Source organism: Ochotona princeps, chromosome 27 (assembly GCF_030435755.1).
Source record: "Ochotona princeps isolate mOchPri1 chromosome 27, mOchPri1.hap1, whole genome shotgun sequence".
Taxonomy (NCBI): domain Eukaryota; kingdom Metazoa; phylum Chordata; class Mammalia; order Lagomorpha; family Ochotonidae; genus Ochotona; species Ochotona princeps.
Window position 1 is genome coordinate 27728804 of NC_080858.1, and position 23700 is coordinate 27752503.

The following is a 23700-nucleotide window of genomic DNA, read 5'->3' on the forward strand; positions in this document are numbered from 1 at the left end:
GGGCCGTCGCGCTCCGCTGGGCCTGCACCTGCGCCCGCCGCGCTCGCCGCCGCTCGCAGCCTGCAGCCCATGGCCCCGACGCGGCTGCAGCTGGGCCTTCGCGCCGCCTACGCCGGCTTCAGCTCGGTGGCCGGCTTCTCCATCTTCGTCGTCTGGACCGTGGTCTACAGGCAGCCGGGGACCGCAGCCATGGGGGGACTCGCAGGTACCCCGGGGCGCCAGGGGCGCCGGGCTGGCTCCGTCTGCAGTCCTGGCGCGGGGTGGGAGTTTTTGCCCGGCCTGGCCGGTTGACAGCGAAGGCTCCGTGCGGCCGGGGACTGCTGGGGCCCGCCCAGCGGCACCTCAGCCCCGGGCGTTCTCAGGCCGCCTCTCCTATCCGCGGGGCGCCCCCTCCACCGACAGGGCGCAGACCCCGGTTTTTGGGAGCGTCGGGGGCCCTGGGGAGCCCCGCGCGGAGCGGAGCTCTCCGTGTCCCGCGATCGCAGCGCGCGTGCCTGCACGGAGCCCTGCAGCAGGACCTGGGCGAGTCCCACCTGGTGGGTGTCGTCAGCGTGTCCACCTTGCAGACTGGAGGCTGAGGCTCCGAGTCTGGGCCAGGTGGAGTGATGCATGCTTGGGGCTGTCGCTGAAGGAGCGCTGTTGGGGAGAGGGCTCCGAAAAGGAGTTGCTAAGCTCCATTTGCTGGGCGCCCTCCCGAGGGGGGGTCTTGCCAGGGGAATGCCCAGAGCTGTCTCCTGGGCAGCCGGACAGCCTGTTGACTGCCCTCATCTGGCCCCCACCCCGCCGTCTGGACCTGAGAGATAGGCGGGTGGAGCCGTCCCTGAGCAGAGGTGGTGGAAGGAGGAGGGAATGACAAGAGTCCCCAGTTCTGTGCGTCTCAGTCCCCTCCTCTGGGTAAACAGGGTATGTGGGGGACAACTGGTGGAGGTGTGGGCCCCGGCAGCCCAGCTGGGGAGCATCTCCAAAGAGGCTTGGGGTGTAGCTGTAGGGGAGGGGCCACAGGTCAGCCAGGGTCCCCCCTCCCCACCACAGGGGTCTGCAGCGGGCTTCCCCTTTTGAGACGCAGATTCAGCAGCTTGTGGGCTTGTGAGCAGTGCCCTATGACGGGCACGTCCTGCAGAAGCTGCTGAGTCACGGCTGTGTCGGGTGTCCTGGGGTGGGGGGCAGAGTGCTGGTGGCTGGAGACACAGTCCCCCCCCACACACACACCGTGAGGAGCTAGGGGAAGGGCTGTGCAGGGTGGCAGGTAGCACACATGGCCTGTTGCTCTGGGCAAGAAAGAGAATAATAGTAAAGTTAATCAGTATCTCCTGGGGGACCTGGGCCTCTCCTCCCCTAGCTTTTGTGGCTCCCTCACCTCCCACCATCTCTTCCTTGGTCAGGGTAGGGGGACTGTGACCACCTTCGCTGCACTCAGCCCCCCACCCCTGGGGTCTTTGGCTTTCCAGCTGGGATCCCAGAGCCAGTGGTTGGAAGGGGGCCCAGACCAGCACCTGATTGCGCCCCTGGAGTTGTGCGGACAGGCGTCCTAGTTAAGTGGGCAGTCCCTGCACCTCCCTGCCCTGGGAGAGTTGGAGGAGGAAGAGGGTGTCTGGGAAGGGGCTGAGCAAGGCAGGGTACCCAGGTGACTTCCCTGGACTGCCATCAGGCCATCATGGCCTTGTCCCAGGCCTGCTGCCCTGTGGGGATCAGGTTGGGGCAGCCCCTGGGCCCTGGCCTTTGCGGGCTAGAAACTGCTGAGTCATGGAGGCTGCCTCTGACCTGCCCAGCTGACTTGCAGACTGCGAAGTGGGAAGTATCTCAGGGCCCCTCTAGGCCAGCCCTTGTCTGGGAGGAGAGAGGGAGGAAAAAGGATGGCCATAGACAGTGCCCACAGAGGTACTCGTGGCACTAAGCCCAATGCCCAGGGCCCTGGGGTGCTGGGAGAGGACAGGGGTGGTGGCCGCAGGGGCGCCAGGAGCCCAGCTGCTGCCTTCTCTGTGGTTGCTGAGGAGGAAATGCCTGTTTGACACTCCTGGCCCCAGGTCAGGGAACCCCTGTCCAGTCCTCCAACCCCAGGGAAGCTTTGGGGTGGGCAAGATTGGAGCAGGGAGGGAGTATGGGCTGCAGGGTGGGCCACCACCCTCCTGGGGCAGAGTCTGGGTCAATCTCAATGCTGAACCCTAACCCTAACCCCTGGGCCTTGTGGGTCTGTGTTCCCAGTGGGCCCCATGGTGGCTGCCTTCCCAGCCTCACCATCACCCAGTAGTTTAGGCGTGGGGAGGACGGGTGCTTTCGCGATGCCCTCACCCTGGCTGGCCAGCCTAAGATGACGGAGCAGCAGCCTGCCTCAGGGCACCCTCACCATGGATCTTGTCCCCCACCTGCCCAGGCACACTGGAAGCCTGACACCGACTGGGCCTCTTGTAAGCCTGTTGCAGTTGCTGGCTACTGAGCCCTGCCCCGGGCCCTGGACAGTGGGGTTAATGTTTGTCCCAGCCTGTGGGCAGTGCCATCAGGCACTGCCTTTCACAACAGTGAAGCTGTGCTGCACTGGCTGAGTGACATCTGTGCCTACCATGCCCGGGTCAGGCCCAGACAGGCTCAGGGTTCTGGGACGTCTTGTCTGCAAACCAGAGGAACAGTGTGAGGTCAGAGAGCCACAGTGGTGCCCCATGGAATTGGGAGACTCCCAGGGTGGCAAGGCCACTGTAGGGAGCTTGGAAAGAACCTGCTACCCAGGGCACGGCACAGACTTGGGGGCTGGGTGGGTATGACCGTGTCACCCAGGCATGCCAGCCCTGGTGAGGATACTGTCTCCCAGGTGTGCTGGACATCGCATGTCAGGTCATGTCTGTGATGTGTGCTGACCTGGTGAGTCTGTGTCTCCTCCACATACTGGCTCTGGTAGTGTGGCCAACTCCCAGGGTGTCCTGGGTAATCCAATTGTGTTTCCCAGTACTCGGTGTCAAGAATTGCTGGCTCTAACATGTGTGACTGTGTCCCAGGAGTGCTGGCTGTGGCAGGTCCGACAGTGTCCGTCCCCAGGGGTGCTGTCTGTGGGAGGTCTGACAGTGTCTGTCCCCCAGGTGTCCTGGCGCTGTGGGTTTTGGTCACGCACATCATGTACAAGCAGGACTACTGGAGGACCTGGCTCAAGGGGCTACGTGGCTTCTTCTTCGTGGGTGTCTTCTTCGCCACTGTCTCCATAGCCGCCTTCTGCACCTTTCTCACGCTGGCCATCACTCAGCACCATAGTGAGGCTCCCTGGGTACTGGGGTACAGGGGAATGTCCAATGATCCCAAGGGAGGGGGCAGTGATCTTGAACCCCTGGGGGGAGTACAGGGAGGAGGCTGTAACCCTGAATCCTGTAGGGCAGACAATGAGGGGAGAGCAGTGGGCTGGAAGGATGCCAGGCTCCTTTAGTCCAGGCAGGTAGCCCTGCGCTCTGGTGGCTGTAGAGAGAAGTAGGAGGGTGCCTGGATTTTTGGACAAGTGGCCAGGTTGCAGGTGGGAGAAGTGGACGCTGGGTAGCCAGCGTTGCCCTCACTCGCTCTGCGGCTGACCACCTGCACTGCCCTGGGGAGGCTCTGACAGGCACTCTACCTACAGGCCTCATGGATCCCAGCAGCTACTACCTGTCCTGTGTGTGGAGCTGCGTGTCCTTCAAGTGGGCCTTCCTGCTGGGCTTGTATGCCCACCGCTACCGTGCAGACTTCGCCGACATCAGCATTCTCAGCGACTTCTGACCTAGCCCTGCCCATGCGGACCCTGGGAGAGGGCTGGTGGGGGCCACTCACCCTCAGGGTGGGCGCTGGCAGGCAGCAGCGCTGGTCCCATAGGAGGTGATGGGAGAGGGCTGGCGGGGCCACTTGCCCTCGGGGTGGGTACAGGCAGGCAGCAACACTGATTTCTACAGGAGGTGGGGCAGGAGGGGCTGTCCAGACACTGGACTGAACTGTTGTGGGGCTGAGGAAGCTGGGGTCCACACAAAGGTCCCCTTGGCCTGGCCGGAGGCTCCAGGGCTGAGAAAGTCAGGCAGATGCAGAGCCTCAGCTGTGGGTGCAGGAGCCGTCCATGGACTGCATGCACGGGGACATGGGGGTTCCAGACCTGGACCCCACCCTGGGTTTTGCTCCCTGGAGCCCAGGGCCAGGTAGGTTCCAACCAGACCCCTCGGGGCCCATATACATAGCCTGAGCTGGACACTCCTCTCACAGGCATTTTTAAAGCAAATAAAACATCTATTGTTCAGATTTTTCTTTTTTTCTCTTTTTTACAAAAAGATGCGCGGGATATAGTGGGGGGACATACACGGACATACACACACATGTGCTGCCACACACACACACACACACATAAGCACACACATGCTCTCACACATCTTCCTTCTGGGCCCAGGCCTGGGTCCTGCAAGCCAAGGAGTCGGCATAGGAGGCCCCCTCACCCTCAGCGGAGCCAGCTGGCAAAAGAGGCCCCAGGTGAGTGGGACTGGCAGAGGCCGAGGGGTCCCTGGGGGCTGGGCTGTGCCCCTGAGGGGAGATGAAGGTTCGGCACAATGGAGTCAGAGCCCACTGAGCTCCCAGGGCACCTGCTGGCTGCAGGGGGAGGGCTCTCAACTGCAACCAAGCTCACAGTTGTGCATAGGGCCTGGGACTGTATGCAGTGTGGGGGCTGCCGGCCAGGACTGTGGTCACAGGTGGGCTGTGGCGTGCCAGGGTCCTTTGGAGGACAGAGGTTGAGCCAGGGAGGCCTTACAGATGCATGGGCTCCTCCTCTTCCACCAGCTGCTCTGCAGGCCTGGCGGGGTGGGGCGAGGAGGTAAGGCTGCAGGGAGGGGCCAGGGGCTCCGGAGGTGGGCTGGTAGGCGGGGTGCTGGGTGTTACCTGTCTTCTGCCAGGATGCCCACAGACAGAGACGCCAGTGCAGTGACAGCCTCCACCTCGGCATCAGTGCCAGGCGGCCTGGGCTCCCAGGTATCAGGGCAGGCGGCCAGACGCTTCATACAGACCCAGTACTTACCTGGTGGGGGAGTGGCAGGTTATGTCCCCTGCGGGGGTCAGTGGACCACCTGCCCCTGCTCTACCGTCTTCAAGTGGACCTCCTGCCCTGCTTCTCCCCCAGCTGTCATGGCTGATGGTGTGGAGGGTCCTAGGTAGGGGAGGCTCATCCTGGCTGCTGCTGTGGACGTGGCAGGCCACTCTCCCTTCCTACACCCTTAGCCCAAACCCTGGGTCCCTGCATAAAGTGCAAGGACTTGGAACCATGGAGTAGAACTGGAGCTGTAAGGAGCATCGCAGGCAGGCAGAGGCCCCTTCTCTCCTCCAACCCCCATGGTGGCCAGGGCTGCAGGCAGAGTGGGGAGGCTGGCCCCACTCACTGTGCACGCGGATCACAGCCTCCAGGGAACGGATGGCACTGAGGTTGGGCTTCTGTGTCCAGCTCTCTTCTGAGAATGGGTCCACCTGTAGAGAATGGCCCTTCAGCCACCCGTCCTGGCCTGGGCACCCAGGAGTGAGGCCAGGGGTTGCCCACCTTGTTGCCCAGGAGGGCGGCCACACAGGCCTCGGAGGCGTCGCAGATGGCCGTGAGGTCATGGCCGCCTTCCAGGGCCAGCACCACAGCACCTCCAGCCAGACTCATCAGCTGTTGCGTCATGCACCCGAAGCCTGGGGCGGGGGGAGGGAGAGATAGGCAGGTGGCATGTGCATGGAGCCAGCCTCAGCAATAGCTGTGCCTGGGCCTGCAGACTCCCACCTCAGCCTCATGCCAAGGGCCCAGGGGTGCCTGTCCCGGAATTCCCATGTCCCTCTCCCGGAGCCTTGCACATTGGGGATGGAGGGAGAGCCAAGGGCGAGATCCCAGTCAGGATCCAAGTCACTCACATTTGGCAGAAACTCGATAGCCACCCAGTGGGGCAGGATGCCCTTCGGCGGCATCGAAACCAGCCGACACAAGGACCAGGTCTGGAGAGAACTCGCGGGCGACAGGCATCACCACCGTCCTAGAAAGGAAGAAGCACTAGTGCCTGCCCCAAGCGGGAGGCAGGGCAACCCCAGCCCTCTCTGGCTGGCTAGCTGGGGGATGACCACTCCTCACAGGACAGTGGATCTCTCAACTACTTCCTGGGAAACCCAGGTACCTGCACACGGCCTGGGGACTTGGTTGGAGGTAGCCAACAGGCAGGTAGGAGCCAACCGAAGGGAATCCTTCATGGTGAGTGGGTATGTGCAACGTGTGAGTGTGAGGTGGACAAGTGTAGGATGTGGTGGCAGATGTGGACAGAAGCAGAGTGTGTGTGTGAGGTGGACATGAGCAGGGTGCATGTGTGCGAGGTGGACATGTGTAGGCTGTGCGTATGTGAAGTGGACATGGGCAGGGTGTATGTGTGTGATATGGGGGTGTTTCATGTGTTAATGTGGTTTCTGTGGCTATGTGCAGCTGTTGTGTAATGGGTCTACCTGGGGTATATTTTCGCCTGGGAAGACCTGAGCAGGACTGCTCATGCCCACCAACTAGAACCATGGGCCTCTGGGACTGTGCCCATTTTAGACCATGGCTGCAGCGTCTGACAAGTGACCAGTCTGTTTGTGCTCCCAGCCAATCCGTTCCCACAGCCTCTCCCTGGCCTGCCAGGCTTCATCCACACCTAGGTCTGTGTGTATTCTCCAAGCCAATGCCTCCTATACAGAACTCTAAGTGGCTGCCTCCGAAATATCTTCCCAGTTCTCTCCCAGCCACTCCAGGGCCAAGGAGGCCATCCGCTCCAGGCAGCTCCTCCCCACGCTGCCATCTGAGACCTCAGTACTCTCATCCCCCTCAGGCAGGCCTCTGTCTAGTGATAGCTGGGACAGGCAGGCCCCTTACCTGAAGGCAGCCAGGTACTCGGGGTCCCCCATGGGGAGATCCAGGCCTCCCGCCCAGGCCACATTGATGTTAAAGCCCTCGCCATTGCCGGCTCCCACCTGGAATACAGGGCCCCAGGGTAGGGTGGAGTGTGAGGCTGTGGCCAGGAGCAGAGCAGCTCACTGGGTTCTGCCGGGTGTGGTGGCGGCAGTGGTAGCAGTGGCAGTACCTCGTCCACGGCCCCACTGCCTGGGAAGAAGTTGCCATCGTCGTGGCGATGCAAGGAGATGTACAACACACTGGGGTCCTGGTAGAAGGCCTGCTGCGTGCCATTGCCATGGTGCACATCCTGCGTGGAGGCCATGCTGAAACTGGGCTCCAGGGCCACAAGGTAGAGGGGTCCTCATGATCCCAGCAAGGCACCAGTAGGAATGGCCAGAGATACCCCCTCCCTGCCCCAACAACAGAGTATGGGGTGGATGTGGTAGGACCAGGGCTGTCCCCTGGATGACTCCCCACTGGGGAAGTCAAGGCCTGCAGGTTCATGGAGAATGGGACACTGAGTCCCAGCTCCAGGCTCCTCCCATGGGGCAGGAGGCCGACTCACCCAATCCACAATGAGGACCTTGCTGGCCTTGCCTTGCTGTTGCAGTTGCTTGCAGGCGACCGCCACCGAGTTGAAGAAGCAGAAGCCCCTGGTAGGGGTCAGAGGGGGGTCAGGCCGGCTCCCTCTCCAGACCCCTTCCCTAGGACCCCGCCCCGCGCCCAGCCACCCCGGACCTCACATGGCTGTGGAGTGGTCAGCATGGTGTCCCGGGGGCCGCACCACAGCAAAGCCGTTCTGGAATCAGAGCAGTGTGTGGAGGCAGGCAGCTGGGGGCTGCACCTGCAGGAACCAGTTCCCCCTGCTCCTTCCCTTCCTCGCTCCCCAAAGTAGGCCCCTCCTACGTCTCTCCACTGCAACCGCTGTACCCTGGCAAAAACCAGTCCCTGCCCTCCCATAGTCTGTCCCCTGACCCCTGTTGGCTGCAGAGGCAGTGCCCAGGCCTGAGATGGGGCGGAAAGCCAGACCGTCTTCCTGTCTATATGGCGCCTGGGGTGGTGTGGCCTCAGGGTGGGTTCCAGGGAGCAGAAGTGACTGCATCGAATGCAGGCCTGTGGGATCCTGCATCCTTACACGCCCAGGGGTCCAGGGTCATGGATGCTATCCAGACCCAGACCCTGGACAACCCTTGTTCACCGGAGGCTGCAAACCAGGTAAGGGCTGGGGCTGGGCCTTGGCGCTTCTTACCTTCAACTCCCGGGAAGCCACCTTGAAGGCCAGGTCGGTGACGCTGCCCGCCGCCCAGCGGGCGGCATTGGAGGAATGCAACTCGTTCCAGACAGTGTCAGTGTCCACCTGTGGGGCCAGAGCCAGGGCCTGCATCACACCAAGCCTTCCCTGGGGCAGCGCCCACCCCGCAGCCCAGGACCCTAAGGGCAGGGAGCCAGGCAGCTACTGCTGCCTTCCCAGGGTCCCACCGCCCCAAGGCAAAGCCTCCTGGGCCCCCAGCCCCAGCAGGGTCCTTCCCAGCTGTCCGTCAGCTTCCGAGGCAGCATCATGCCTGCCTCCCAACCTGGGGGAGGGGCATGGCGTTACCTGGGCAGGACGTGGGGTTTGGGCCTGGAGGGGGTCTTAACCCCCGCAGACTCTGCTCAGGCCCTGCCGACGTCGTAGCACCACTGTCTTCTGCTGGGGGGGGCCCCTAGCCCAGGCAGGGAGGCCCCCCAACCTAGTCCCTGAGCCTCAGGGCGAAGGAGGGGCCTGGGGCGTGATGGGGAGATGGGGAGGGCCAGGCGGACCGAGAGAGGCCAGGAAGGCAGAGACAGTCGCAAGAGGCTGGAGGGAGAGAGACAGAGGGAGCGGGAGGGAGACAGAGCAACAACAGTCGGGAATCAGAAAGTATGGGCACAGCTGAGCAGGACCCTGCCAGCGGGCTCCAGGCCTGAAGGCCACTGCGGGAGCTGCTGGGCCGGGGCAGCGAGGCAAAGCTGCTGGGGCTGAGTTCCTAGGGCGTGGTGGGAGGCAGTGTTCCATCCCACTGGGCACCACCCTGGCCACACCAGGTGGTCCACAGTCCATCAGGGAGGGGCCCAGCACCTGGGGTCGAGGCCAGGCCAGCCCCGTAAGTGTTCTCCCTCTCTGTGGAAAGGGGGCGAGGCCACCAAGGGGCTGAAGGGGAGCATGGTGTCAGGAAAGAGCTCACAGGGGCTGGTCACACTTACCCCAAGCCCGCCACAGGGCAGCATAACGAACATGCGCTGCTCCAGGAGTTCTGGGGGTGGAGTGGAGACAGGCTGGTGAGGGGGCGCAGGGCCTGAGGCAGGGTGTGGGAGGCACAGGGCAGGGTCCTACCTGCTAGCTTCCCGTCGTCCAGCTTGAGGCGGCTCAGTGGGTTGGTGCCATACAGCAGCACATGCCGCTCCGAGTGCACGGACTGCAGCTCCTCCAGGGAGGCCTTGCGGCCCCGCAGGCACTGCGGGAGGCAGGGCGCTGAGCCCCCCGCCAGCCCGTCCCTCCCCGCCACTCCAGGGACCCCCTACCTGACCCAGCAGTCTCACCTCGCAACGGCTCCGCAGTCCCCGCTCCTGCAGCCGTGACCAGATGCTCTGGATGCGGCCTGCGTGCTCTGGGTGGCGGCTGCTGTCACCGCATGGGCACTGGTGCTTGAGCATTACCGAGTCGTAGACCAGCCCTGCCAGGCGAGTGGGAGGCGGGCAGTGGCGGGGAGCAGCCAGCGCACCCCATCCCTTGGGCCCCAGGAAACCAATCAGGGATGCACAAGGCAGCACGTGACGTCAGTTCACAGCACACTGGGCAGGCAGGTAGTAGAACCAAGGAGGCACACAGCCCAGGGTGCTGGCTGAGACACTGCTAAAGCCAAATCCCTATGCAACCCAGGAGCTCACAGCCCAGAAGGGTCCCAGGGTTTGGGTGCCCCAGCCCCTCTCACCTGTGGTGAAGGGCAGGGTCCTGGCGGGGGGATCTGAGCTGGATGGGGGCCTGGCCTGGCCAGTGGGCTCCGGGCTGGACAGTGAGGCGGGTGCCGCAGGGGAGGACTGAGCCCTGGACAGGGGGCGGTGCCCGCTCTGGGCCCGTGGGAGCAGCACACAGTCCCCAGATCCCTGGGTCAGCGGCCCTGGCGGGCGCTTGTGCTCCCACAACACCTGTGGGGCACAGGGCTCCTCGAGCAGCTTCTGTGGAGGCAAGAGGAGCTTGGGTCAGCCCTAATTGGGAGACTCCAGGGACCTTCCTTTCTGCAGCCTGCCCCTGCTCAGGAGCACAGCAAATACCAGGGCCCCCTCATAACCCCCAGGGGAAGGGCCTGGGCAGACTTGGGGCTAATGTGAGGGGCCCAAGATGCCCACCGAACAACAGAACTAAGGGAGACCCTTAGCCCACACCGCTCTTGCCGAATGTGTTTTCCTGAAAACTGGCCTAAAATACCATACATACCAGGGCCTGAGTCTTACAGTGGGTGTTCCAGCCAGAGGCAGGGACATGATCCGTCCCACCTCCTGCCCTGGTCATCTCTGACCAGTCCCAGGGTGTGTGCTTCCCAGGAGGAACCTAGCTGCACACTGTGTGTGCATGGGTGTGTGTGTACCTACATCTGCAACATGCATGCAGCAAGCACATGTAACATGTGTGGGCATGGCAGGGTATAGTCCCGTATGTGCAGACATGTGAACACATGTTTTAGATGTGGTCCCTGAGTGTCTGGAAGGCAGCCTGAGTTCTAAAGCTGTCCGTTAAATGGCACCCTCTCCCCACCCATTCCCATCTCACATGACCATACCTGCGGGGGCCGCAAGGGAGGAGGTACACCTTTGGACTCTGGCTGCCTGTGGCTTGACTCCCGATGCTCCAGACCGTTGTTCACCACCTGCCGTACCCCACCACCATCCGACTCTCGGCCCTCAGCAGAGGGGATCTGCCGCAGCAGGGGCTTCTCATTCAGCTTGGCGGGCCTCTGGGGAGGGAGACACAGGCTGAACACTGTAGGCAGGGGCAGGAGCCAGGGGCCCAGGCAGGCATCTGTTCCACCCACTGGGCTCACCTCAGCCAGCTGCAGGTGAGGTCTCAGCTGCTCCAGGTGTGGTTGAAGGGGCTCCGAGCGGGTCCAACTCAGGGGCCAGTGCAGGCCTGACCCAGAGAGGCGCTCAGGGGTCAGCAAAGACTGGGCAAACTGGAATGGTAGAGGCCCAAGGCCAGGCACTGCAAGAAGCAAGGGTTGGGGGGCATAAGAGGAGAAAGCTGGGATGGGGTATAGGATTGCCTTCCTCAGGCCGGCAGGGGACTCACCAGTCAGCAAGGGGCCATGAGAGGCCGCGGGGTCCAGTAGGAGGACGGGCTGCAGGCGAGAGGGCAGGGAACCCCCAGCCTCCTGCTCCAGGCCCTGGGATAGGAAGAGGGGGCAATGGGCGCTACCCAGAACAGGTCCCCGAGGGCCCAGAGGCTGGCGGGCTCTGCGTTCGCTGTCAGCCTGGGGAGGCGCACAGAGGCAGTCAGTGTGCAGGTCCCTGCAGAGGAGGGGGGAGGGAAGGAGATGGGGGTGGCACTCACCCTGGCAGGAGCTGGCAATCCCAACGTGATGGCAGGCAGCAGGGACACAGTGGGCAGGGTGAAGGGCGCCAGAGTGGTCTCCTGCAGTCGCAGCCGCTGGCCTAGGAGCACCTGTCACAGGGAGCAGGCGAGGAGTCGGTGCAGCTCTGGCCTGACACACCCCTCAGTCCCCACGCTTCCTCGAGGGCCCAGCCAACCTTACCTCAGAGCCCAGGCTGGCACTGGGGCTGTGCTCGCTGCCATTGGGAGAGCTGCAGCCGGATGCAGGTGTGCTACTGCTGCTGGGGGAAGAGTCTGTGCTCAAGGAGAAAGGGAGGGGCAGTCAGAGGCCAGTGTGGGCAGCACATGCAGCAGCATCCTTGCCCAAAGTGGTCTCCACTGCCTGGGGCTGTGCAGAGAGGAGAATAGCTACCACTGGCCACAGCACCTCCCAGTAGTATTAGAGTCAGCACAGGGCCTGCCCCCTACACGGCCCTCTCCTGGGCAGCTGTCACTTGGCCAGGGCCTGCCTGAACCCCATGCCCAGGAGCTTGGGAAGGAGATGAGGGGGTGGGCAGCCAGCTTCCCTCACCTCCCAGGGTCTCAGCTGGCCGCCTCCGCAGACTGGGAGGAGCACTCTCCTTTCGCAGCAGGGGGTTCTTCCTGCGTTCCAAGGTCTTCTTGGGTTTGTAGCGCAGTTTCAGGTTGGGCTCAGAGACTGCAGGTCAGGGAAGGGTTTGAGAGTGCCCAGTCTGCCTCCCAGCCACCCCTGCCAGACACCTGACTCACCTGTCTTACGTAGAGGAAAGTGCTCAGGAGGGTCAGTGGGCAGGCTAGAGACAGGGGGCAGAAAGTGGCCAAGTGGGCAGCGAGTGGCTCTGTCCGTCTCCAAGGGCTCCAGTGTCCTATGGAAGGCAGTAGGGCTACCTCAGACCCCATGGCCCCCAGCCCCACACAGCTGCCCAGACAAGAGTCCAGCAGCCACCACAGGTCCCAGAGTGGGCCAGCATGGGCCAGGGTGAAGGCCTGCGGGGCACTGCCCCGCCCTGAGCAGGGACCAAGATAGAGCAGCTATGTGGGCAGAGGGACAGCATGCCGTCACCTGTAGGCTGTGCCAGGGCCATTGGGGTGGGTGGTCCTCTCTAGCGCCGCCTGCTGCTGCTTCTTCAGGATCACCTCAGCCAGTTTCTGCTTGACCACACTGCTAGCCACAGCACCTGCAGGTCAGGGTTGGGCATGAGCCAGCTGGGCACAGGCAGGTGTGGGGGTCCGCCAGGGAACCAGAGCCAGTGCCCGGCCTTACTCCGCCGGCTCTTGTCCTTGTGGAGAAGCTGCCGCAGCTCCTGTTCCTGACGCACATGCGACGCTGCTGCCGGCACCTGCACATCATGGGGCAGCTGTGGCTGGGGCTGGCAGCTCAAGGGGCATGTAGTAGGGTGAGGGAGTGGGACTGGGGCCTGCATCTTTACCCTCAAGGGCTCTGTTTCATGCTGCTGCTGCAGGCCTGCAAGGAAAAGTTGATGTCCCAGGTGCTGGGGCGGCTGTAGCGCCAGCAGTGTGGCAGGCTCTTGTGGGGACTCCATGGGGGGCCGCGGGCCCAGTCGCAGGTCCATGGGCTGCCGCTGAGGGCCGGGCATGTCCGTGCAGGGTGAGGGACAGCCTGGGGACAGGTAAGGGTAGTATTCAGTTGACCTGCCAGGCCCCCCTCCCTGGCCTTTACCCCACTGGTCTCCTGGGGCCTTGCAAGGTAGGTGGCTGCTGTCCACCCATCTTCCTTGAGGGTTACTTGATGCCAGGTAATGAGCCTTGCAAACAGAGCAGGTTGAGTCCAAGTGAGAGCCAAGCTTGCCTGCCATGGCAACCCTCAGCCCCGGGGAAGGTGGCCACCAGTAGTTGGCAGGCAGACTGCTCAGTCCCTGCCAAGCACGGCTGTCCTGCCCATCTGCCCCAGGTTACAGGGTGCAGCCACTCAATACAACCACGTCCATGTTGGGGGCTTCACCAGCTCAGGGACAACTCAGTGATCACCAGGCCAGTGTCCGGCACCATCCAGCAGTGTCAGTGACACCAGGAGCAAGAATAGGCCAGCAGTGCCACAGCACAGGCAGGCAGCTCCCAGGAGGCCTCCCTCAGAATCCCAAGGGTAAGCACTCTGACCAGGCAGCTACAGGTCCTCCACTGTGTCACGACACACTCTGCCAGACACGGACACCAAGGGCAGCCAGCACAAGGGACAAAGTGAGCAATGCTGTAGATTACCCAGGCCAGGGTCCTCTCTGGAGGACAAAGAGTCTGTGGGGCAGCCCCAGCTGATAATGGGCAGCATCCAACCCTCGGCCCTGGGGAAGGTGGCCACCAGGCGACCCAGACCCTCCCTGTGGTTGTGTCTGAGCCTGGGTCCCCCTGCGCAACAGGCTCCAGCCCAGCAAAGGTCTCTGTTCTCTGAGCCACACTGTCCCAGCACCCTGCTTGGTCCTCTTCTGGGGACTTGGTTGTGCTCCTGTGCACCAGGCATCTGACCCGCACCTGCCTGCAGGCTCCTGGGTGGCCCCGATGGTGGCAGAGGACACCGGCCTTCCATGCTGTCCACTGCAAGGGATGACCACTTGCCAGGCTGGGGATCTCGCGACGAGCTGGCCCTTTGGGGACATGAGCTGCAGGGAATGTGGGCGGGCTTTGTCCAGTCCAAACCTAGCCCCCTGGCATGTCCTGGGCCAGCAGGGGCTGGGGGGAAGAGGGGGACTCCATGTCACCAGGGGGTGTCACCTCCAGAGAGCTGCTCGGGGATGCTGAGGCTGTGGACACACCACACACCTGCAGCCCATCCCCTCGCTCTCTCCTTTCCTTCCCGCTTTGCTGTCCAACCAGGACAAGAGGACCTCATCTAGTCCCTGCTGTGCCTGTGAGCAGCTGGTGGCCTGGCCCATCCTACCCCTTCCCATGACCCCAGCTCACTCCTCCCAGCTCTGCCTGAGAACAGCTCCATATTTCCACAGCTTCTCACCATGTATCCTTCATCCCTCTGCTTCCTTTCCCACCTGGAGCTCCCCTAGGCTGTCTCTTACCTGTGCTGGGGGTCTGGAGTGGTGGGCCCTGACTCACTCAGTTCCCATCTGCAGAAGAGAGAAGTGGAATGGAATGAGGAACTACAGGTGGGGCAGGGCAGGGGAGAGGCAGAGCCTGAGCCAGGACCCCTCATTTTTTCAAATGTCCCAGAGCCCTCCTCCATGTCCACAGGGAAACTTGAGCTTGACGGCAGCCCACAACATCCCAATGTGGTCAGACTCAGTCTCCAGTCAGCCAGAACCTGGATGGAAGAGGTAGTGCCTGGGCCCAGGCCAGGGGAACCAGGGAGCAGGAGCAGTGACCGAGGGAGAGGGGCCAGGAAATGCTGGCAGTCCAAGGAGCTCCATGCCCCACCTGGGTCCTGCTACCTCTATCCCAGGACAAGAGACGCACACAGCCTCCCAGCAGACCCCCACAGCCGTCTAGGGACCTAGGACAGCACCCTCGACCACCCAGGCCAGGCTGGAGCAGAAGGACCACTTCACAGGCAGGAAGGGGCTGCAGAGGCCAGGGAGACGCCTGTGGACTACATCAGGCCAATAGACCCAGACTGGACAGCACCCAGCTGCAGACAGACAAGCATGGCCACAGATGCCGCTACCCAATCCAACTGTCCCACCTGAGGCCCCCACAGATGGGTCCCCTCTATTGGGACAGAACCCCCTCTACCCAGGACAAGCACCTCCTACCTGGGACAGGGACCCTCTACCAGGAATAGGTGACCTCTATCCGGGACCCTCTACCCAGAACAGGTCCCTCTACCCGGGACAAGCACCTTCTACCTTGGACAGGTACCCTCTATCCAGGACAGGCCCCCTCTACCTGGGACAGGTCCCTGGATCCCTCAGCATCTCGTTTGCTCTGCAGGGTTGGTGCACCAAGGAGGCTCCTGGCCTTGGTTCCAGGTACAGCCTGTGGTCCTCTCTGGCCTCCGTCCCTGGTCAGGTGCTTGCAGCAGCGACCAAGTCAGGGCCAGTTTCTCTATGCCTTGTCCCCGTGGCCCAGGCCCTGTACACCAAGCACTACACAGCAGAAGGTCCCAGGGCCCCAACCAGGGACACTCCCCGCCAGACCCCAGGGCACACTGGCGGGAGAGCCCAGCCCTGACCATTCAGAAAGCCACCTCCTGCTCCACCTGGCTCTAAGCCCAGGACCCCAAGTTCCACCACGCCTGGAGCAGGTGTCAGCACATTCAGAAGTGGCCGCCAGCCTCAGCAACTGCCCAAGGATGAGCCTCAGGGCACGTGGCCCAATTTCTGCTGCTTTTGTCAACTACCACAGCTTGGTGGGAAGCCGTGTCCCCAGCCCTGGGCGCCTGGACCTAACCAGAGCCCACTCCTGCCCACTTCCAAGAGCTACCACTGCCTTGCCCAAGCTCCAGCAGGAACAGGGTCCCACGGCTCCCTGCTCAGATGATGCAGGGGCTGCCTTCCCCACACCTCATGTCCTGGCAGCAGGATACCCTGCTGTTCCTTCCCATGGCAGAACCTGCATGAGACCAGCAGGAGCTGTAAGATTCAACCAGGGTACCAGGACGGTGAGTAGGCACCAGGGGTGGGCACACACTCTGTTGAGGGGGATTCAGAGGCTATGAGGCCCAGGCTCACACAGGGCCCAAAAAGGATGGTTATGAGCAGGGACTGGCCATCGCCACCCAGTAGGCTGGCATCCAGCCGGCCAGGCCAGATCAGCACAGTGAAGCCATAGGCAGGAAGGAAGGCTCCAGAGGCAGGGACATGAATGACACCATCTCTAATATGTTCAAGAGTCATCTCGCCAGAGAAAGCACAGAGCAATTCCCAACAGGTCCCCAGAATCCACTTCCCACAGCCCTGCCAGCTATTTCTGCCGCAGTGGGGGCATCACAGGCAGGTATGGGCGCCTCCTGTTAGCAGGTGGTCACTTCCTTTCCTGGCAGGGGCTGGTGCTGCCCCCTTGGCTGTCCTTCGTCTCTCGGAATGCAGCCCCAGCCCACTTATCGCCACCCCTTCCTGCTCCTATGAGCTCCTGTAAGCTTGCACACCCATGCACTGCACGCTTCCTCACTAGCCCGATGCCAGCAGTGAGCCACTGAGGTGGCTCCTGCCTCAGCCCTCTGCTCACAAGATGACACCATTTGTCAGGGCTCCCCAGCAAGGCCACCCCAGGACTCACCAAGTCCCTGCTTTGGGCCTGGGGCTCTGCACCTGCAGCTCACAGCGTCTCATGGGAGCATTATGATGGCCCCGCCTCCTGGCACGGGCAGAGGTCAGTGGGCAGGTGAGCTGGTCGGCTGGCAGGCCAGGGCCCACGGGGTGCTGAGGCGGGAGGATAGCTGTGTGCCCCAGAGCAGGCTGTGAGCACAGCCCTCGCCCCCGCCAGTGCAAGACAGCTATTTTTAGCTCTCCACACCTGGGTATTTTGCAGCCGCAGGATGTCCGGTTTGGAGTCTCTTTCTGGGAATCCCACACTAAGGGCTGTAAACAGCTTCACGGAGCGGGAGCCAGGGCCCCCTCCTGCTGTTTGAGACAAATGAAACAGGAAGTAGATGTAACCATGACAGCGGTAGCTCGAGTTGAGGGTGGTCAGGGGGTAAGGCGGCCCCCTCCCAGGCCAGTACTACCGCCTGGGCACTTGCCACAGCAGCTTGGGGCACTCTGGGCAGGAAGGCTGTGCCCTAGGAGAGCCGGATCTGGGTGTGCCCCTAGTCTTCACAACAGGAAGTCTACCACATACATCCCAAGCAGGTGAGGCCCACAGTCCCACAGGTAGCAGCAGATGCATCTGAGGTCTGCTGGACTCTGCCAAGCTGCCTTCCCCCTGATACTCCAGCTGGTCTCCCCAGGGTGTCCAGCTGAGGCACAGCACCTGCCAGCCAGGGCTGCCTCTCTGAGCCGCCTCCCACTTCCCTGTTGGGCCATCCTTGGCAGGGCCCTGCCTCCCTGCATCCACTCCCAGCAGCCCCGAGCCTCGGCCTCCCTGCTATGGGGTAAGCCAGGGATGGGCCAGAGCAAGGCTCATAGTGGCTATGTTATCTCCATGGGGGCGGTCATGGCACTCACCCTGACTAGCTTGTGTTACCACAGCAGATGTGGGGTCCACCCTGGCCACCCAGGATGGACTCATGGGGTGGGAAACGGCTGAAGTCATGGCCAGGGTGGTCAGGACCCAAGCCTGCCCTTGGCTCTGAGTGATGGCCCTGGGCTTCCCTGTGCCTGCAGGGACAGACCAGAGCAGCATCCTTCACCTGCCCTCATGCCCAGGAGGCACCCCCAGCACACCTGCACTTCCTTCCTCATCCCCGTTTTCCCTGACTTTTGGGTATGTTTGTCCATGCTGCCATTTCCCATAAACTGCTTCCAGTGGGTATGGCAGAACACACATACCTTCCCAGGGCCAGGCAGGGAGTGACATGGCAGAGTCCCTGGGCAGGCACAGAATGGGTGCAAGGGCAGAGGAGACACTAGGACCTGCAGGCCAGCAAGAGAGGGGAGCGAGTAGATCCAGCCAGCCCAAAGCCTGGAGGTAGGGCCCTCAGCTTGGACCCGGCAGATAAGGATGGTCCAACACCTGGCTAACCAGGCCCTGAGTGAGATGAAGATCCCCCCAACATGGAGGGGCCACCCTTGAAGAGCAGTGAGCACAGGGTCCTGGCAGCAAGCTCTCTGACTACTAGCCAAACCGCCTCTTCTGGGACCCCTGCCTGCACCCACAGAAGGCCATGCTCACTGGTGGTCTCCCCAACTTGCATCCTGGGTTGTCCCCCTGGATCTGAGCAAGGGCCCTGGATTGGGCCAGGTATTAAATGAGGGCCAACTTATCTCTGACACCCACTGCCATCTTCTCCCAGAGCCACCATGCCAGGGACACTCACTTCAGGCACCAGTGACAGCCTAGCCTACCTCTGCCTCCTGCTCCTCTTATAGCCGGCAGCTGGGGCGGGAGTCTAAAACACCCCCTGTGCTGGCAGCTTGCTCCTCAGGATCAGCAGGGCCCCAGAGCTGGTCAGGGTCTACCCCGTGCCTCCTGGCTGCAAACCACCCTGTTCCAGGCTCTGGTGGGTGAAGGCCTCTGGAGTAGAGGTTTGGTCTGTTTCTGTGGACAGTGGGGCCAGACACTCTGAATCCTCACCACTGTGAACAGTGGTCACCCTGCCCACAGGGAGCTAATGCAGCTGGATCCACCTCCTTCCAATTCTTGCATGCTGCAGGTGAACAGCCTGAGGCCTGCTCATAGTCACCTGAGGATCTGCAGGTAGGCTGGGGAGTGGGGAAGGAGCCTTAGTACCCCAGGGTCTGAGCTCAGGATACCCAATAGCTTGAGCATCCTGGGGTCCCCAAGCCCAACTCACTGGCCCAGTAGGGTGCTGCCCTGGCCCTAGCAGCTTCTAGGTGACTCAGGGTACCAGGAGAGGTGCGGCTCTGCTGAGCAGCCGTGCCGCCCACCTCCCGCTCCCGCCTCCACATTTGCCAACCGAAACTGCCGCTGCTATTTTTAACCCTCCGTTCACCCCCACCTTGCATGGGACTCCCCCCTTGGGCCCCCACGGCTGCGCCACCAGGGTGCCACCAGTCGTCACTCAGGTTCAAGGCACGCAGCGGTCACGTCTGCAGGGTAAAAACAAGATGCCAAATTCCCCCACCCGGCTCTTTCCGAACCTGTCCCTCCCAGCCTGCCCCACGGCAGGCTCCCTGGAATGGGCAGGCGGAAGGAGTGCGGGGTTCCCCTGCTGACCCCCAGGACTGATGCAGGCCCCTCGGGCCCATAGCCTCTGACCACTGGGGTTTCCAATTCCTGTGGGCACCAGGGAAAGGAAGTGGTGCAGATCTGAGGCAGGGGCCACCAGTTGGAGCCACCCCTCCAGCCCTGTGCAGCAGGTAGGAGCACAGAGTGGTGGCCCATAGGAGCCCAAGCAGGGGCAGCCAGCACGTGGGACTCAGGCTGCTGGCCAACAGCTAAGGGTGGAGGGTGGTCTAAGGTAGCTTCCTACCAGCTGACATGAGCAGGCACCTGACCCAGCACCCAGCGACCCTCTGGTCTAGCCCCAGCCTGGCACAAGCTCAGCTCCTCTCACCTCCCTCCCACCCCAGCCCCATCTGGCTCCGTCTTCCCTGCCAGGGCCCATGGCACCATGAAGCTGGATGCCTCATCCTTACCAGTGTCCACAGTGGCAGCTAGGCCAGTGCCCAAGGGGAGTGGAGGGCCAGGGCTGGGGCCCTGGGGGCTCCCCGTGCCCAACACACAGCAGTCATGGGCCCCAAGCTCAATCCCCAGTGACTTGCCAGCCTGGGTGTCAGCCTGAGAGGGCGCAGCTACCATTGGCATCAGGCAAGGCATCTCTGTCCTTCTAGGCACAGGTGCCCCTTCTGGAGGTAGGTGGCTCCCCATGTGGTCCAGGGGTGGGAGTGCCAGTCCACCTGAAAGGGCTTGCGATAGCAAGGAGCTAATCACTCCAACCCTAGCGCCCACCATCTGGCAGAACAGAAGACCCTGCTCCTATCTAGTCCCTGCTTCTGCAGGCCCATGACCAGTACCATGTGCTGAGTGAGAGGCCACTGCTGGGGCTTGCTGGCTGCTGGCACCGGCCTTCAGGGTTGAGGCTTCACAGCCCCAAGATTTCCCAAGCAGCAGCCTCAGCAAGAGCAGGGTCAGGGGGGCGACTGGGACCCCAGGGAACAACCACATCACACATATCCCAGGTAGATCTGGGGTCTGTCCTGGGCCTCCCTGTTTAACACCCTGTGGCCTAAGCCAGCAGGTCTCAAAGGAGAAATGACAGGATGAGGTCCCCACTCCCAACACAGTCTCCAGGGCAGGCACTTGGTGCACTAGGCAGAGCCAGTGTGGGACACAGGGCTCGACTCAAATCATACCTATGTCACCCGCATGGGAGACCTCCATGTAGTCCCCAGCTCCTAGTGTTGGCTTAGCCCAGCCCTGTCATAACATTGTGAGTGATTAGACTGAAGATCTCCATCTCTCAAAAAATAAGTGCAAACTTAAAGGTCAGGCCCCAGACCCCACCCTGCAGACAAACGGCCTGGATGGTGTAATCTCTACTGCCTTCCCAGAAAGCGTGTTCAGGGATCACAGAGACCAGCTTTGCTGGCATCACTTGCACAAGGAAACCATGCCTGTAGCCCATGGCTCACGCGGCACACACAAGATGCGGCCTGCCTCACAAGCACACCCACACAGAGCCCCTATGTGTGCACATGCTGTTCCCTCCACACCGGCTCCGCTCCACTGGGAGGACTCCCTTGGCCTCAGCTGCCAGCAGCAGGCAGAGCACACAGGCAGGCCAGTGCCCAAGGGGCCCCAGAGCGTGGCACCTCACCTCTCCCTCCTTCCCTCACGGCCACACATCCACACCTCAGGGCCACACGTCCACTGAGGTCCCAGGCCCTGGGAGCTGCAGGACTCAGCAACTCTTCCTAGACTGCCCAGGCCTCTGAAGGCCCCCAGGGGAGGTTACCACAGAAACAGGGAAACACCCAAGCACACACAATGCCCGGCAGGTCACCTGTAGACCACGCTTCCTGCCCAAGGACTATCCTGGCAGCCTGGGCCCCTCCACCAGCGTCTTCCTGCAGCCCCAGCGTGGCGGCAGCAGCCTCAGGCAGGAGCAATGCAGGCTGAGCCCCCTACTCCCAAACACTCCGACCCCCACAGGAAATCCAGGCTTCCTGCCCTAGAGGAAGTGCCCATCCAGTGAAAGGAGCCCTGCCCACATGCACAGCCAGCCCTGCACAGGCTCTGGGCTCCTGGGCCTGGACCCAGCCTCGGGTCCTTCCTCAAGACCAGCAACTCTTCAGCAAAGCCTGGAAGGCAGGCACACCCACAAAAGGGCCTGGCCTCCCACATTCACCACGAGGAGCAGCCTGTCTGGCCCAGGGACCCTTGTCCAACCCAGGAACACCCTACCCCTCACACATGGCCAAGGATAGGGCCAGGGATCCCCCACCCCAACGCACTCTGAGTGCTGCCACACACAATGCCCAGCAAGAGACCCTGAGGCCAGAGGGATGCCACTGCCAGAGGCCCTCTGCACTGGCCCACAGGCCCAGGACCTACCACTGTCCAGGCCTCCTCCACCATGACTGCAGAGCAGTGCATTTAAGGGCTGGGCCCCAGGGAGCAATCCCTGTGTTGGGAACTGGGTGAGGCTCTCCAGGGGCTGGGGCAGAAATTGGCGAGCTCCAAGCGTAGCTGCTAGGATGCTGCCAGGGGCCCCACGCCCAACTCTAATCCAAATTCTGACAGGCACATCCCACTTCAAGCAGAGCAGGGTGCTGAGAGGGCAGAGCCAGGGGGCCAGGTGTAGGAAGCCAGAAGGGAGGGGGAGTGGAGGGCAACAGCTGTCCAGAGGCAAGGAGTTTGGTGCTGGCGGTCGCCAGGCCCCAGAGGAGTGTCTCCCAGCCCAGGCCTGGAATTGCACGCCAGGGGACAGCCTCTGCAGCACGCACAGCCCTGGCCGGAGGTGCTTCCTGCTCCTCCTGGCAGGGCTTGGCCTCACTTTCCCGCGCTCCTGTGCACACTGCCTTTCTCGGCTCACCTGGACACAGGTGTGTCTTCATCCCGGTGGGCGAGCAAGAACGTGGGACCATGCTCGAGATCCCTCCCCGCCCCAGCATGGGCCGCGACAGGGCACAGCTCTCGCAGCCCAAGGATGCGGCAGGCCGGCCCCGCCCGGCTCCAAGGGATGCCGCACTGAGCTCCCGGCCTCAGCTCAGAGGCTGCTGCCCTGCGCCCTCACGCTGCCCACCTCCTGCCGGGACGCCGCCCTCCCGGGAGCGCAGCCCTCAGCCGTAGCCTGTAGCCCCTCCCTCGGGCCCGCGGCCGCCACCGCGGCCGCGGGGCGGATGTGGGCGCCCGGGGAGGCCCGCGCCCCGGGGCCACGGAACCGGCCCGGCCTGGGCCCCAGCCCCGGCCCAGAGGGAGCTGCCGGAGCTCGAGCTCGGCGGGGCGCGGGAACGCCGGGCCCGGTACTCACCCGCGGGCCGTGCGTCGGGCCAGGCGCTCAGAGCGGGGGGCGCATGGCGGGCGGGGCCAGGCGTGGAGGCCGCAGCAGCCAGAGGCGCGAGCAGGGAGGGCGCCGGCGGGCGGGCCCTGGCAGCCGGCGGCCGGGCGCGGTGACAATGGAAGGAAGCGCTTTATCTGCGGCTGCGAGCGCGAGGGGAGGGGCGGCCCGGGACGCTCCGGCCCGCGCGGTCCCGGAAACCCGCGCCCGCGCGGCGCCGCCCCACGCGCCCTGCGCCCTGCGCCCCGGGCCCGCGCGCCGGTCACGCGCGCCCCCTGCGCCCCCTGTGGGCTGCCCGGCGGGTCGCTCCGCGCAGGGCCAGCGGCGCGCCGAGCCCATGCTCCGACGCGGGGTCCACAGGGTTCCCCTGGCGCGCCGAGCCTCGGCCCAGTGACCAGGTCTGATTTGAATCACGGCTGGCTTGTCCCCCGTCCGCACCGCGGCCAGCCAGCACGTTCAGGGGAGCAGGGGGTCCCTCCAGTTCCCGTTAGAAGGAGGGCTGAGGGTGGTGCGGAATGTAGTTTCCTTTTCTTAAAGCAGCATCTCCAGGGATTTCCTTTCCTCCCCCTCCTTCCTCCCTCCTCGGCCCTGTGAGTCAAACTTTAGCAATGCGCCCCGTGTCCCCCAGTGCATGATGGCCATTCCAGCCACGTTCCAGTCTGATGCTCGGAATGCAGCCGCCTCCAGCGCTCCCTGGCTGAAACACCCGGCCAGGGGCTCCGCTCCCGCCTCCCCCACCCTCCTCTGAGTTAGGGAGAAGGTCAGAACCAGGGGTCAAGGGCTGTAGGCTGCATGAGGCTTCCTCGTGGCTTCCTTGGCCAGAGGCAGCCTGACCCCGAAGGCAGGGAGCCCAATCCAGGGACCCCAGGCATGCCTCACCGGAAGGAGAAACAGGCCGACCCATTGGTCAGCACAAGCCCAGTCCTCCCAGGGCCCAGAGGCCCAGCTCTGGCCTCTCCATCCACCATCTTGTGTCTGAATCTGAGGCGGCCACTGTGTGCATTTCCTGAGTCCTCAATGGACTGACTAGGGAGGTCCTCCAGGGCCTGCATGTCTGGTGCACAAGGTGCGCTGCCCTGAGGCCAGGCAGAGAGAGGGTCCTTGGGCAGTCTGCAGCTGGAAAGCCGTTATCTACCACAGGTCTTCACGCATTTGCAAGTCACCAGCTCCCTGCCAGGGAGTGTTCTGGAGCCTTCAGCAACACTTACACATGGAGCATGGGGC

At 63.0% G+C, this 23700-nt stretch overlaps 2 protein-coding genes across 3 annotated transcripts; one reads left to right on the forward strand and one right to left on the reverse strand.

The window, feature by feature from the left end:
* On the forward strand, nucleotides 1–4236 carry SLC48A1 (solute carrier family 48 member 1). Its single transcript, XM_004597860.2, has 3 exons — nucleotides 1–205; nucleotides 3069–3236; nucleotides 3593–4236. Exons 1-3 carry the CDS (start codon nucleotides 70–72, stop codon nucleotides 3727–3729), a joined length of 441 nt encoding a protein of 146 aa, XP_004597917.2. The 5' UTR covers nucleotides 1–69; the 3' UTR covers nucleotides 3730–4236.
* Nucleotides 4226–22570, reverse strand: HDAC7 (histone deacetylase 7). Of its 2 annotated transcripts, none has more exons than XM_058656097.1 (27): nucleotides 22450–22570; nucleotides 14477–14524; nucleotides 13938–14120; nucleotides 12881–13071; nucleotides 12715–12790; nucleotides 12514–12628; nucleotides 12201–12316; nucleotides 12004–12129; nucleotides 11635–11726; nucleotides 11433–11543; nucleotides 11172–11265; nucleotides 10927–11084; nucleotides 10666–10839; nucleotides 9820–10063; nucleotides 9428–9561; nucleotides 9222–9342; nucleotides 9092–9141; nucleotides 8118–8225; nucleotides 7612–7667; nucleotides 7434–7521; nucleotides 7056–7175; nucleotides 6848–6945; nucleotides 5866–5984; nucleotides 5516–5649; nucleotides 5361–5445; nucleotides 4867–5002; nucleotides 4226–4780 (listed from the first exon to the last, which is right to left on the reverse strand). In XM_058656097.1, the coding sequence occupies exons 3-27, from the start codon at nucleotides 13990–13992 to the stop codon at nucleotides 4735–4737; spliced, it is 2847 nt and encodes a 948-aa protein (XP_058512080.1). In that variant the 5' UTR covers nucleotides 13993–14120; nucleotides 14477–14524; nucleotides 22450–22570; the 3' UTR covers nucleotides 4226–4734. The 2 variants fall into 2 exon arrangements, with proteins under 2 accessions (XP_058512080.1, XP_058512079.1); XM_058656096.1 differs by having other exon boundaries at nucleotides 11172–11352; nucleotides 22450–22567.
* Nucleotides 22571–23700: the final 1130 nt, after the last annotated feature.

What these genes read in the sequence shown, in the direction of transcription:
- SLC48A1 (XM_004597860.2), top strand. Translation starts at nt 70, where the DNA reads ATGGCCCCGACGCGGCTGCAGCTGGGCCTTCGCGCCGCCTACGCCGGC. An exon ending in AGCCATGGGGGGACTCGCAG is followed by an intron (nt 206 to 3,068) that starts GTACCCCGGGGC and finishes TCTGTCCCCCAG; the next exon opens with GTGTCCTGGCGCTGTGGGTT. An exon ending in GGCCATCACTCAGCACCATA is followed by an intron (nt 3,237 to 3,592) that starts GTGAGGCTCCCT and finishes CTCTACCTACAG; the next exon opens with GCCTCATGGATCCCAGCAGC.
- HDAC7 (XM_058656096.1), bottom strand. Translation starts at nt 13,992, where the DNA reads ATGGAAGGCCGGTGTCCTCTGCCACCATCGGGGCCACCCAGGAGCCTG. An exon ending in GTGCCAGCCTGGGCTCTGAG is followed by an intron (nt 11,544 to 11,634) that starts GTAAGGTTGGCT and finishes TCCCTGTGACAG; the next exon opens with GTGCTCCTAGGCCAGCGGCT. An exon ending in GATTGCCAGCTCCTGCCAGG is followed by an intron (nt 11,353 to 11,432) that starts GTGAGTGCCACC and finishes GCGCCTCCCCAG; the next exon opens with GCTGACAGCGAACGCAGAGC.